At 48.7% G+C, this 15019-nt stretch overlaps 1 protein-coding gene across 1 annotated transcript in view; it reads left to right on the top strand.

Annotated features, from left to right (window-relative positions):
• ITGBL1 (integrin subunit beta like 1) overlaps positions 1–15019 on the top strand; it is a 1224736-nt gene that overhangs the window by 766826 nt on the left and 442891 nt on the right. Inside the window, exon 6 of the mRNA XM_086934369.1 lies at positions 5816–5956. Coding sequence (XP_086790495.1) covers positions 5816–5956 — 141 coding nt within the window. The remainder of the gene's footprint in view (positions 1–5815; positions 5957–15019) is intronic.

The following is a 15019-nucleotide window of genomic DNA, read 5'->3' as shown; positions in this document are numbered from 1 at the left end:
AGCCAGTGGGGAAGACAGCTAAGAGGCATGCCACAGTTAACTGCCATCAATGTTTTAATACAGGAGGTAGACGATAGTCTAAACAAAGGAAAACACCTACTGTGGCTAGTGGCTCTAAACCTAAAATCAGCCATTTTTTTTAACGGTGAACAGCGGAACAGTGCACCACTAGTAAAGAAAAACCTAGCTGTGACTCTGTTGTGGGTCCCAAATGTTCCACCACCATCAAGGAAATGTGTCCAGCAGCAACCCTCACTGTGCCTACTTCTGCCTATATACCTCAATTCATAGCATTAGAACCATTATCTAGCATTCAATGATCCAACTGCTACACTCCTCTCGCTAATCTAGGAGATTACTTCCCTGGTCCAAATGCAACTGAGGCAGCTCAAGATGAAGCTCGGGAAACTGACCCAACGATTGCATTGATCACACATGTTAGGCGCGAACTTGACGCTATGAAGTTGACACTGCAATCCCAAAATGCAAGGGCAATGGAACTTCAAAAATGTAATTCGAACTTATTTGACAAACTAGTGACACCTGTCTGAGTGCTGTGAGTGTTGATTGTGCCACCAGCCATGCACAACCATCAGTGAGGGAGTAGCAGCAGGAGACAAATCACTGCCAAGACCCTCAATCTATTGTAGTTTGGGTGCCCCCAAAAAATACTGCTGGAAGAAACAGCAATGAGAGAGGTTGTACTAAGGTGCTAACATCTACTATGCAATCTAAGATCATCAACCCTCAGAGACCACTAACAGCACACATCATCTCCCTCTTCCCCTCATAACCAACTTTTATACCAGACCTCAAGTGGAAAACTAGTATCAGCACGGCTCACCAAAGATAGATTCTCCAGCCCTCACACCTTGTACAAAAATAGAAATGTTACAACACCCTCAACACTGATCCAGGCAGAAATGGGCCCATTTACATACATAACAAAGGTCCCCAGTCTAGCGCCTGGGCAATAGGAATCAATCGAGGCACTGATTAACAAGGTGACAAATTGGATCTGCCACAAGCACAAATATCTCTCCCTAATTTATTCATATCTTTTGCAACGAATATCCAATTTGACAATATCAAACTGACTCTGCAAGACCAGGCCATTGTGAATGGCGTTTTGGCTTTGGAAAGCAATCATTTCCACCTCAAGACTCCACCAATTAACATAAAACCGCACCGGGCACTCATAATGGTGGCATAGTCAATTTCTGGGGTAGAAAGTTGTGCCTTACCAAACCCTGCTGAGGCCACCAATGTTATGAGTTCCTTGTCATCACTGTATAAGGAAAATGATTGACTGTCTTCTACTGCCTTGAATTCCCCAGACATTATCTGCCTTGATTCCACTAGTCCCCTTAACCTGTTCAAGGAGCAAGAACCCAAGCACAAAATCAATATCGCACAGGACCTATATAGGTTACCCTCTAGAACCACTGTCAAGGGCTCATGGAGTGTACTCTCATGGAATATGGCTGGGCTGAAATCCAAACTTGCTGATGCACACTGGGGCCCTTTTATAGAAGCACATGAAGTTTGTGTGTTCCAGAAATCCTTGTGTGTTGAACCATTCAATAGGTGTGGCTACTTGAATTCTTCTGTTCCGACATAGCCCAGGGGAGAGGTCACCCAGCTGTGGGGTCTAGTTATTTGGGTGAAAAATTCACTCAACTGTACAATCAAGAGGCTCCCTTAAACTTTACCTGGCATACTAGGTTGCTTTAACTAAAGATAATTGTTTTGTCTAATTGTATAATGTTTATAACAGGCCTATCAGTGAAAACAAGGAATCACCTACCCCCTGTGTCCTTAGAAAACTCTTTAGGCACTTTACCCCCGATGCTCACTTGATAATTGCAGGCCACTTTAATGTGACCTTCGAACCAATTGACTATTCTGAATTAGACTTAACTGAGGCAGAATATGCCATATGGCAAATATTCAAACTTAGCAAAGTAAAGAGACGTGTTGGCCCTGGCTACTTCATGAGGGTAGGCCTAAGAGCTTGTAACAGCAGATCCCTGTCCGATCAGGATGGCGCTCATGCATTTAAGCATCTAAACCAAACAAGAAGAATAGATTACATATTTTTATCCCTGCAGATTTGGTCACACATGAGGGGCATGGTAGTCATAGAAAGGGGGAACAGTGATCACAATGCCCATAAACTAGATCAGGTAGGGCCAATGACCCTTGGACCTGAGGTAACAAAACCTAGCCTCTTAGGCAATACCGTCCTCTCAAATAATAAAATGCATAATGGGAGTATGAGGTAGCCCACTCTGACCTAATGAAACAGATTCATCTTAAGGTAGCTGATGCACAGGAACATGAATAGCTTCAACGCTTAAGGCATTAGCTGCAATTCCATTTTAGCATCCCATGATGAACTGTTTGCAATTCAGAGAGACTAGCTCTCAAAAGAACGCATAAATATGTCAAAAATAAAACCGGCTATGCACCCATGGTATAATACTCCGTGCAGACTAGCATAATCCACTCTCTTGAAGTCCGTTAAATCTAAAGACCCGGGTGGTATTTCTTCAGCACAAAGAAAATACAAAGAAACGGTGGCCCATGCCAGACTTAGCTAAGAGAATGTTGTTTGGTGAGACGTGGTACACACAGCTAAGGTGGGACCTTTTAGGGTATTGTCACTAACAGCAGCCACTCTACAACCTCCCTGTAGACTTCCATGTCCAACCACATAGGTGGGCTGAGCATTTTGAGAAGCTGTACTCAAGCAGTGGAGCTGGAGGCAGTGTGCCAACAGGCCATGACCACATTAACCATTCCTGGTGACCAGAACCACTTGAGATTTCTATCTCAGACTCATATAAGACTCTAAAATCAATTGTTCCCAAGAAGGCCCCTGACCCAGGCTGTATACCAGCTGATATGTATGTATCTGAGCCCAACATCTTGGCCCTCTACCTTAGTACTCTTATGAGGGCTATCATGAAAAGAGGTACAATACCAAATAATGGCGCAATGCCGAGAACATACCGATTCATAAGAAGGGCTGCTGGACGACCCTGGAATCTATCGACCCATCAGTTAAATCGATGGTCTTCAAAAGATTTTGTGCCTGCAGCTCTTGGGGAAATTGATAGACTAGGCCCTGACAAACCATATCCTTTTAGATTTCTAGGCTGGCTTTAGGCAAAACCAGCACACTAGATCAAATACTGAGATTCAGCATAATACACAGTAGTGCTTGAAAAATGCCATCTCTACATAGCATTTGTAGGTTTAAAGTCAGCATTTGACCTGGTCTCACACTGTAAACTTGGGTAAAATGGGGGGTCTTGGAGATTATTCTAGATATCCTCATAAGACTCCATTAGGGCAATCATGCTAGAAGAATAGGGAACAGACTGACCTCGCCAAGATTGAGAGTTGAGTCTGCCAGGACTGTGTTTTGGCCCCAACACTTTTCTCATTGTGTATTAATGGTTTGGTTGAGTTTCTTGATTTTCCTACTAATGAGGTTTCAAAAGTAGGCTCCACCAAAATCCCCACTTTGTCATGTACGCATGATACTCTCGTTATGTCCAAAACCCCTGCAGGTCTCTAGGCCATCATAAAATGCTTCCACTTGTTTTGCAGACAGAGGCCTAGAGCGTAATATAAGCAAAACAAAATGTATTATGCTAAACCCATATAGGTCAGTACAAGTAAGACATTTAGCCCAAAATTCACCTCTTGAGCCAGTCCAAGACTTTTCTATCTTGGGTTGAACCTGACCCACAACTTTAGCTGGAGGTTACAGATAAAGAGAGTGCTCTAAAACTACAACAGGAGACCGGGAGACCCTCAAGATGGTGAAGAAAGTGAAATCTAAAAATATTTCCCAGCCATAGAAATTTAGAAAGTGAAAGCAAAAAGGTCTCCTCTATGTGGCACCGAACTCTGGGTCCACACAGGTGTTAACGAGCTCACACAGGCTGAAAATAGATGTTTTAGGCATTGAACTACTCTCCCAAAAATTGTGCCTCGCCTTCGCTTTTGTTACAAGATTTGGGATTGTACCTGATCTCCTTCCCTGTGCAATTGAGACCCTTACTGTACTGGCACAGCAAAGGTCCACTGAAAAACTGGCATCTCATAGACTTCCTCTTTGGGAACTCCTAAGCATAAAGGGTCACTTCAGAATCCCATGGTTGGCCTTCATGAAGAAACTGTCTTACATACTTGCTCACCATTTCCACAGGGATATCTGGGATCAAGCCGCTCAAATCCCAAGGCAACTGCTCAAGGACATGTGTAGGGAACACCTTTGGGGTGAATAGGACAAAATATGCAAGCCAGGCAGCTTGACTGACCAGTTTCTTGACCATAAAAACATCCCAACCTATGAAGTCTCCATTGATATCATCTAAGGGTCCCTCCCAAGACAATTATAGCTAAAATAAATGCAGACATGTCTTTTTTCCTCCAATTTATGGGTTCACATCAAGTTGGGGAAATACCACTGGGCCAAGCAGTGTGTGCCCTGCATGCCAACTCATCTCTGAAACCTTGCATCACTTCTTACTATTCTGTACTACTCATAGGGCTCCATGCAAGAAGTGGATAATACCTGTATGACATCTTGTAGGCATTGGGCAATATGTGGAAGACACAGGAATGCTACAGTCCGACACAAGTTAAGTTGCAGTCATCAGAGTGTCTAAATTCCTGCACGCTGCTTGGCTTACCTGCAAACGATACCTGGAGGGTTAGGAAATCATGATATTCACAAACCTTTGATAGCACAAGCTAAAATGAGAAGGGATACCCATATATGATGTAGGAAGTATTTTATTTCCCCTTCTTCTTTCTCCCATACTTTTAGGTGGAACTAGTCTAACCCCTATAGTACACCTTGATGCATTTTAACAAGATGTATTCTCCCCAAATCCCTCTTCAGTGCTGTATCAGAGGCATAAGGATTTTAGCTATGCTATTTTAATCTGTTATGAAACAGTCTCTTATCAATTGTTTTTACAAATAGTTTTAATTGCTATCTTGCACAAAAGGACACAGATCCAATTATTGATTTCATAACAGTTGTATAACATGTTATTGTGAAAAAACTACTTTGAAGTTTTTGAATCAAATACTGTGTTTTATCTTCTGTATGTTTTATGGATCTCAAATCTGAAATAAACAGATTTTGATTTGAATTTATCAAAAACACTCCTATTTTTCAAAATAGGTTTGGAGTTTGTCTTGTGTTGTGTTTTCACTTTATGACTGTTTGAGTGCTACATAAATAATTTACACATTGCCTCTAAGTTAGGCCTGACTGCTTTGTGCCAAGCAACCAGAGGGTTAAGCACAGGGTAAGTTATTGACATTTATGGTTCACCTTGACAAGAATTGCGATTATTCTTTGAGGTGGGTTCTCTCCCCCTTCAACAAATTACCCAATTTCTTACACTGTTGATCTTTAGAGCCTGGTAAAGGTCTATGGTGCTTACACTGCATTAACTATTATAGTTAAAATCTACACTAAAGTACTGTTTCGCTCCACTTAGACGAACACGGACGTAAGATGTACCAATGTAGTGGCAAACATGTACTCTGAGTATACATTTACACTCCCTATCCTCATATCTACACTTTTTATGAAACGTACTGAATTTTCATAGTTCCCTAGCTCAGTTCATAATCAGGTTCCAGGCCTCTGTCAGATAATAGAGTACAGATATTTCAAATACAGTTATAGGATAAACCTATTGTGATCAGCTGGCTTTCAAATATTTTGATATTGCATAATGTGAAAAGTTGCTGTAACAGATATTCTCATCTGGTTGTCTAGGAACATGCATTTGTGGAGAGTGCACATGCCATGATGTGGACCCCACTGGTGACTGGGGAGATATCCATGGTGACACTTGTGAGTGTGATGAACGTAACTGCAAGGCTGTGTACGACCGATATGCTGATGACTTCTGTTCAGGTAAGAGAAGCTTTGGAACACATCTGAACAATGACTGTGTAGAAGCATCAGAAGAGTTGTCAATTGTCAGAACAGAATTATTTTTACACTAGCACGTGACCTCTTGAAGAAAGCATTGTAATTGAAAATCTGCAAAAAATTGGAGTACGGTTATGGTGGCATAATCAATGTACTATTTCATTGGTTAACTCCAACTACAGAATATAAAGATTATGCTTAGGAATATGAATTTCATTCTTACCTTTGAAAACTCTTAAGGATGTGGAATGTGCTATAGTTCACATTTTTTATGTCTGTGTATGGCAAATAATTGTGTCACAGTTCATAAAAGAGACTGTCCAAGCTTCCAACTGTCATAACTAAGGGCCATAATAGTGAAACTTTAATTTTCATCAGCATGTATGTACCCACAAATGTTGACATTACAGGTGGTAGAAGGCCTTTACCCACCCACATCTTATAGGGCAAGTGGAGGAGGCCTTCCAACACACCATAAGGCCTTCTATAGAGCTATGACGGCTTCAGCGAGCTACGTGTCTGAGTGCCCTCTAGCTCCACCCATGCATTACACTTAGGTTTCCTACTGGCAATTTTCTATATTCAATTTTCCCTTCCTTGCAACAGTCTCTAATCTTTACAGTGGGTTTAAGCTGTGCCATGGAACAATTGGTGCCCTTAAATTCCAAACACTAAATACTTCCCATGCTCTTGCTTGACCTGGGAGGACCATAAAGGCAGCCACCCAAGTTTTAAACCCCCCACTCTATTATCGAAGTGAGGAACAAGTGATCCAAGCATTACTTCCTTATTTGGTTCCTTGCCCTTGCTTTTACACTTTGAAGATATAGTCGAAAAGCAGTATTGTTTACCTTGACTTGGTAGAACAGTACACTTCTGTCCATCTACTAGCAGTTATTTTGCGAACCAAAACTCTTACATAGATCATCGGGAAGGACCAATCCATGGATGATTGTGAAAGGCCAATACAACTGACACTCTGCACCTTTCTCTTCCACCTTCTGCTGCAAGAATAGAGGCAAATATTGTGGAACTGAAGGCCCATGATATATCCTAATGAATACAAGTATACAACACTTTCTGTCTCACTACAAGAAATAATTTTCTGGCCCAACAGCTTGGAAAGAGGAATATGGGAATCGAGTGAGGGTGAAGCTGCTCTACATATGAATGAGAAACATAAACACAGATAGGAGTAGCATTGAAACTTGTGGCTTTGGGGCCCAACGGGGGAGGGGAGGAGGCAAACAGCACCAACCAGAGACTCAAAGGATAGTTGTGATAAAGGCCGCTTTATTGGAAGCAGGTGCACCTTACACAATGAAAACCCTTGGCCTGTGCCGTACAAAACTAGATCTCACTAAATATGTAATCTCCTGCCAAACCCCCCACCCCCTCCCCTAAACTGGTTCCCCAATCCACAAACAGTAAACAATTAGTAAAAGCGTCAATTTGCCTCTTCACCTGGCTAAATAGTTGATTGTGCTTGACCCACCCCTGCTAATCCAAAACAGACCTCCTACACTTCCCCCATATATTAGGAAAAACCACCCCCAAAGGCAGAAAATTACACCGCACCTGCTCCAGCGACACGACCAAACCCCACAACCATCAAACAAACCCTGATGCACCGGCCCCAAGAAAACTCCTTCCAAAAAACACCACTGCACCACAAAAAACCTTATTACACCCTGAAAAAAGACAAATGCCCCACCCCCTGCCCTCCAGGACTCAAAACTTGAACCCCCCCCCCCTTTCAGCTGAAAGAAACCCAGGGTGGGAGGGAGGGAAAATAATTATGTCCGCCACACCCCGGCCCGGCTGCTGTGTCACAAGCCACCGAAATGGTGGCCTATGACACAAAATGGCCGGTTTTAATGAAACCCAGCCCAAAAGAAGCCCAAAACTAGCCCACCCCAGCCCAAGGCTATCAACCAGCCCAAAACCAGCCCACGTACGGTGCTGGACTCTACCCCCCCTTCCCCCCGCCCCAAAACCCCCCGGGGGTGGCAGGCCTCCCACTGGTCGGCCGCCCCCCAAAGCCCTATTGGGGCCCAACGGGAGAGGGGGGGAGGCTAACAGCACTGACCAGAGACTCAAAGGATAGGTGTGATAAAGGCCACTTTATTGGAAGCAGGTGCACCTTACACAATGAAAACCCTTGGCCTGTGCCGTACAAAACTAGATCTCTAGATCTCACTAAATATGTAATCTCCTCACAAACCCCCACCCCCTCCCCTAAACTGGTTCCCCCAATCCACAAACAGTAAACAATTAGCAAAAGCGTCAATTTGCCTCTCCACCTGGCTAAATACTTTATTGTGCTTGACCTACCCCCCGCTAATCCAAAACAGACCTCCTACACTTCCCACCATATATTAGGAAAAACCGCCACTCAAAAGACGTGCTAATGGCTTTCGACCCCCCCCTAGGACCCCGGACATTCGGGCATCTGCGCACACAAATGGCCTGATCCATAGCTTCCTTAAAGTTTACCACCTACAACTCCTTTCCGTACCGGCAGGTGTACCCCCATCCTCCCTGAAAATATCCACTGCCCCGTACTAAACTCCGGGCGCTCCATCCCTTTAAAAACCTTCTATCTCCCCAAAATCCTTCATTCCATTGTAGATTTCCTCCGGGTCCAATCTATGGCCACTGGCCTCTATGCCCCCTTCCAAACCCGCCTAGGACCGAAACTCTGACCAATTGACATGACACCCCACCTACCTGCGCCATATCTTTAACAGGTCCCCCTTCACTTGTTTCACCAACGCTAGCCCCTTGCACGGTACCAAGGCCACGTCTGACACACTCTCCCCTTTGCCACTTCGCATAAAGCAGGCCATAACCCACGCCAGCACCTGCCCCCTTCCTGTGCCACTGACAATGAAACAACCTGTCGTTCCATTCCAACTTCCGATTCAGGTGCTTGCCCCGGTCCCCCCTTTCTGCTCGCTTTATAAATGAGGGTCCACCAATATAAATCTCCAGGGCCGCCTCAGGTGGCTCCGCCCCAGTACCTGAAAAGACACACATGTGAGAGGCGAGAAATGTCCTTCAAGTCATTGTATCACCCCCACCCCCGCAGCCTGACAGACGCCCGCCAACAGTCCGACCTCCAGGGCCTGAGGCCTTCCTCAAACCTGACGTGCAGCCTCCATTGCTGCCCCACTCCAGAGTAATGCCTCTGTAACGCCTTCGGGTCCTCATCCATACACCATAGGGCTTGCCGCAGGACCCCCAAACCTGACGCGCAGCCTCCATTGCTGCCCCACTGCAGAGTAATGCCTCTGTAACGCCTTCGGGTCCTTACCCATACACCATAGGGCGTACCCCCAAACCTGTGTTTTTTCCAATCGATAATTCCCCAGCTGGGGTTTGACCCTTTTCCAAAAAGCACTCATAGACCCTGTGAAACTGTCCCTGTAGCATCTGTTCTGCCGCATACCCACTGTCACCTCCTCCTCGACCAGCCTTCCAACAGCTGTGTCCCCCACTCCCCCACCGACGGCGAATCGTCACCCCCCAAAGCCCCCTTCCATCAAATTCAACCTGGACCGCACCGCCTGCTCCTGCTGAAGCCACCGATTCCCTGCCTTACTGCTCCCGACCGCCGCAATTCTACCCATGTCCGTTCAAAGGCACCATGTAAATGCCCCAAGAATGCCTGCCCCAAGCAACTCCCCCTTTAGCCCCGCTGACAACTGTAGTCGATGATGCCGCAGCGTCAAACCGGGCAGCGTCAGACCCAAAATGATGAGGTTACAGTCCTCTCGTCTCTCCCCGGCAGGCGTGTTTCCATGGCCACGGAGTCGAGCTCTACACCAAGGAATGACAGCACCGAAATAGGGACCGTGCCTCTTCTCTGGCACCCGGGGCACCCCCAGGCAAGCCACAAGGCCCGTAAAAACATCCAGCTCCACTGGCAGACTGTCGAAACCCAGCCGTCCCACCAGAAAGAAGTCATCCAGATAGTGCGTCACCGACCAGAGCCTGTCCACCAGGAAACCGCCCACTGCAAAAGCACTGCATGGCTCCACACGGACCCGAAATCGAACATCCCATGGGCAGTGCTGTCGCCCCCCATGCCAACATTGCTGCCCCCCCCCGTCCTCTGGCAGGCGTGCTTCCATGGCCCGGAGTTGAGTTCTATACCAAGCAAGAACAGCACCGTACTGGGACCGTACATCTTCTCTGGAGCCAGGGGCACCCCCAGGCAGCCACGAGGCCCGTAAAACTGAACAGCTGCCGCTGGCAGTCCATCGAACCTGGCCGTCCCACCAGAAAGAAGTCATCCAGATCGTGTGTCATCGTCTCAGAGCCTGTCCGCTAGGAAGAAGCCCACTGCAACCAGGAACTGAATCGCCCAAACAGCGCACGCGAGATCGAACGACCCATGGGCAATGCTTTGTCCCTCAAAATTGCCCCCCGTCAAACCGGTTTGCCACCAACCGGTGATCCTCCGGATGACCCAGAAGCAGCCAGAACGCGACTTAACATCACACCTTGACATGAAAGCGCCTTCACCCACCGCTGCCGCGATCTGCTGCGCCACGTCCATGTCTGCATGTGACCTCCCGATAGCTCCACCGCAATAAAGTCCACGCCGACTTACCCCCCGGCCCCCGACCGCTGCCGGCTCAACCGAGACTGACCGGGCTCCATATTGAGCACCACCCGACAGGGGAAACAAGCAAACCCGGCAGCAGCGGCTCCTACAAGGGGGTGGGGGCCATCCGGACCCCACTCTCCTCCTTAACAACTACCCCGCACTATCCCCGCGTTCGCATTGACAGCTTCAAATACTCCATCCCAAACGGCGACGAGCCTATGCCCAGAACTCTTGACGTATTTTTCCCCCTCCCTGCACCCCACCCGGCACCCCTTTACATACCTCACCATTCCCAGGCGCACCCCCGGTATCCGCACCAACCGACAGCCGAGGCGTACCCAAACCACTCCCCGCTCCTCCACCATCCTTACCTGGTGTCAAGGCCGGCGTCGTCACTGGATCCCGCCTCCTAACCAATGGAGCTGGGGGGGGCGTCACACTCTGCGCTGCTTGCCGTGGGCATAACTGAAACACACTACCAACACCATAACTCTGCTCCCCCCACCCCCCCACTCCCCCCACTCCTGTCTCGCATCATCCCCTCCACCTCAGAATCCACCACATGGTCCAATTGCACCAGGTCCTCCTGCCCAACATTGGGCCCATCCTTCCACTCGTCCCCCATTCCCCCCTTCAGGTCTCCGTCATACCCAACCCCATCTCCTGCCGACAACACCACATTGCGTCCCCCCGATCAAAGCTCTCTCTCCATGCACAACCTCCTCCACACCTTCTCCACCCCCGGTACAATCAGAGATGGACCAGAGAATCCACAAAACCATAAACTCATCATTGTCGACAGCGCAAAATCCCTTGGAGTCATACCCGACACAAAACTCAATCAACCCTCCCCATTAAGGCAATTGCAAAGCCTGCTCGATACCACTGCGCCTTCTGTGGGGAATTTGTCCCCTCTTCCCGGAGCAAGACCTCGACAACCCAGGCCCCCTCGCTGGTCCTCTCCAGCTGGACTACAGCATTTTCCTCCATACTGGCCTCCCCAATCCCCCTGAAACCCCTCAAGTCTTTTCCCCCTTCAGCAGCTTCCCTCATTTTTGGGGCCAAATGAAGGGACCACAGCACACCCATGTTATCCGCCTCTCACTGGCCCCTCTTCATCCGCGAAGGTACTGAAACTCTCCGGAGGCACTAGCCATCCCGACATGGAAACAAACCACAGCTTGAACCCCCCACCTTCAAAAGGAAAGATCGCTGGCCTAATCCCTTCCTGGCAACACAGTGAGGATCCGGACTAACTTCTGCCTCAGCTCCGAAAAACCCACTACTCCCAGACCTTCACAACTGACCCCCACGCTTGCTTCCTTCAAGACACCTCCAAAGCAATTTGCGCTCTCCCCTTCACCTGCAGGAAGACCCTTTAGTACAGGAAATTTTTGTATCCTCCCCGCCTATGGGAGTGCCCTCCCAGTGCGCGTGTCCCATGATACTGCCATTGAAGCAGAAATACCCTTTTACCTGCGATTGGTACTCTAATACCTGTACAAGGCACTGTTCCCTTGTAACACACTGTTGGCTACCCTTCCAGTTGGTTGCTTTTGATACCTGCCACCATGGCCGACGGACCTTCTGCCCTTGTGTTCGATCATCCTCCATTTATTGCAGTATTATACCTCTACTCGCACCTTGCCCATTTTCATAACCTGCGCACGTGCTCCTTTAACGCACCGTTTGCCACCTCCTGCACTTTGTTTGCACACGATTGTCACTTTCAACATATAATGTAACTTTGCACTTGCCATTTGTACCTGTAATGCTCCTGTCTCACATCTGTTCTAATTGTGAAGTGCTCTGATACCCTTGGGCAAAGCCCGGGCTAAAACAAAATGCATAACTAACTAAATCAATAAATAGTACTGTGCATCTGATCAACATTCTCTTGTCTCCGTCCCCGACCTCCCGGCAGCCGTCACAACCCTTCAGGGGTGGGAGTGGCGTGGGCGCACCGCCCTGCTTATCTTGCGGTGCCAGGAATGGTCCCTCGTTGGAACGCGACCGCCCGTACAAGGCAGAGCTGGCCCATCCCCCATGCTGCTCTCCCGAGCGCCTATCCCAGCGTCCTTGCCACGCACAAGAGGTGGGTCCAGCATGCCGGGGAAAAAACACCCCCGCCCCCGAAAACCCCTGCCCCCACCCGCCGAAAGCCTGTGGCCGTTGTGCTTCCAGCCCATCCCCACACCTGCCCAGCCCCCGCTCCCCGCTGGACACCCCATCCCCCCACTCAAAAGTCTCCTCCGAAACGAGCCCCCCACATTCCCCGCACCCCCCCAACCCGTACCCCCCGTTGTACACTCGCCCTCAGAACTCTCCCCCCCATGTTCTCGATCTCCAACCCACCCCTGCACCGCACCACCCCCGCGGTAAACGCCTAATCCTAAATATAAAATCATGGGTCCCCCCCCATTTCTCCAAGCCGATCCCAAACCTCCCCACACCCTCTGCGTCCCTCCCTGGCCTCTCCACGTGCAACCTTCCATGGTTCCCCACCCCATTCGTGAGCCCCCCAACGCGGGCCCCCCGGCCCCTCCCGCGCACCGGAACGCCCATTGTAAGTCGCCGCCACCACCCACGTGGATCTCGCCCTGTCCCTCCCTCGCCCCCCCACCCTGACCCCGGCGCGACTGCGCCGCCATCCAAACCAGGCCCTACGGTGACCCCCCCACCCACCTCATACCTGGGCGTGCACGCGGCGGCACCACCGCCACGCCGGCCAACGCGGCATTGCCCGTGGCATTGCCCGCGGCATGCTGCAGTGGCCTCACTGCACCAGCAGGCTGCACCAGTCCCAGCGGCCCGCCTCCTACGTACCCGTGGTCCGCCGATGTGCGCCGACCGCCTCCACTCCTCACTCGATCGACACCACGACTCCTAGCCCCAAAACAGGCCCCCCCTGGACCACCTAAAACGACCGAACATGAAAATAAGCAAACATAATTATGTCCGCCAAACCCCCACCCGGCTGCTATGTCACAAGCCACCAAAATGGTGGCCTATGACACAAAATGGCCGGTTTTAATGAAACCCAGCCCAAAAGAAGCCCAAAACTAGCCCACCCCAGCCCAAGGCTACCAACCAGCCAAAACCAGCCCACGTACGGTGCTGGACTCTACCCCTCCCCCCCTTCCCCCGGCCCCAAAACCCCCCAGGGGTGGCAGGCCTCCCGCTGGTCGGCCACCCCCCCCCCCCCAAAAGCCCTATTCAAGATTAGTGGCCGTCGTCAAGAGGTTGCCCTTTTATTGGTACAGCTATGTGGTTATTTTACTATTTAAACTATTCTGCAGTATTTAAAAGCAGCACCACCTAATAATCCTTTAAATTAGAGATTAGCTCAATGAAAATAGTTATTTTCAAAAATGCCATTTATTGAAAATCAAATGAAAGATGCCAGGACCAAGTACCCCACAATGCTGTGGGAACTTACTGTATGTACCACAACTGATAAGCTGTGTATTGTTTTTTATGAGCGCAACCACAATCTGCGTTTATTTGTGAATGAGTGACTAAACATGAAAAAGGTAGAAATGAAATCCCAGAACTTCTTGTTCTTTCTGTCTGTTTAATTGAGACCTATTCAAGGAACCTTTCTGGCAAGAAAATTTAAGAGTGTGCAAACCAATGTTCATAGGAAAGGAGAGGTATTACCGGTCCCAGCAACGTCAGCACGCAATCTGGGGGTCCTCTTTGATAACCAGTTATCCATGAGACAACACGTGGTCAAGGTCTCGGCCACCTGTACCACCATCATCAGGTGGTTGAGGAAGATCACATGGATGTTGCCTCCAGATACCCAAAAGTCAGTGGTCCAGGCCCTAGTGACATCGCGGCTGGACTACGGCAACGTACTTCTTCTGGGTGCCTGTAAGGAGGTTACCAGGAAGCTTCAAGTAGTCCAGAACATGGCTGCCCGGCTACTCTGTAATCTCCCGAGAACAACCTCAGTCTCTTCTTCCCTGCGTAACCTTCACTGGTTGCGCATAGAATCTAGGACCAAATTTAAAGCACTCTGCTTTATGCACCGCATCAAAGCTGGAAAAGCCCCCCACTATCTCACCACCTTAGTCCAGCAATATTGTCCCTCTCGTACCCTTAGGTCTTCCACTCACTGCAGATTCTCTGTTCCCCGCTTCAAGCGTGCCAGAGTCGGCGGACGTTCGTTCTCCCACCTGGCACCTGCGCTCTGGAATTCACTTCCCATTCCTCTGCGGTCTGAACCATCTTACATCAAATTCCGCAAAGGTGTGAAAACCTGGTTGTTTTCTCAGTAACCGATTCCTTATCTTCCGTTGTCCTCTCTTACTTCTGTTCTCTTAGCGCCGGGAAACCTACGGGTAGCTGAGCGCTCTACAAAACCAGATATAATAATAATAATAATAATTAAGAAAAGTCTGTCACTTTAAGAAGAAACAGACATT

The sequence above is a fragment of the Lissotriton vulgaris genome, chromosome 8 (genome assembly GCF_964263255.1).
Source record: "Lissotriton vulgaris chromosome 8, aLisVul1.2, whole genome shotgun sequence".
NCBI classification, from domain to species: Eukaryota; Metazoa; Chordata; class Amphibia; order Caudata; family Salamandridae; genus Lissotriton; species Lissotriton vulgaris.
This window is presented reverse-complemented; position numbering and strand designations above follow the sequence as displayed.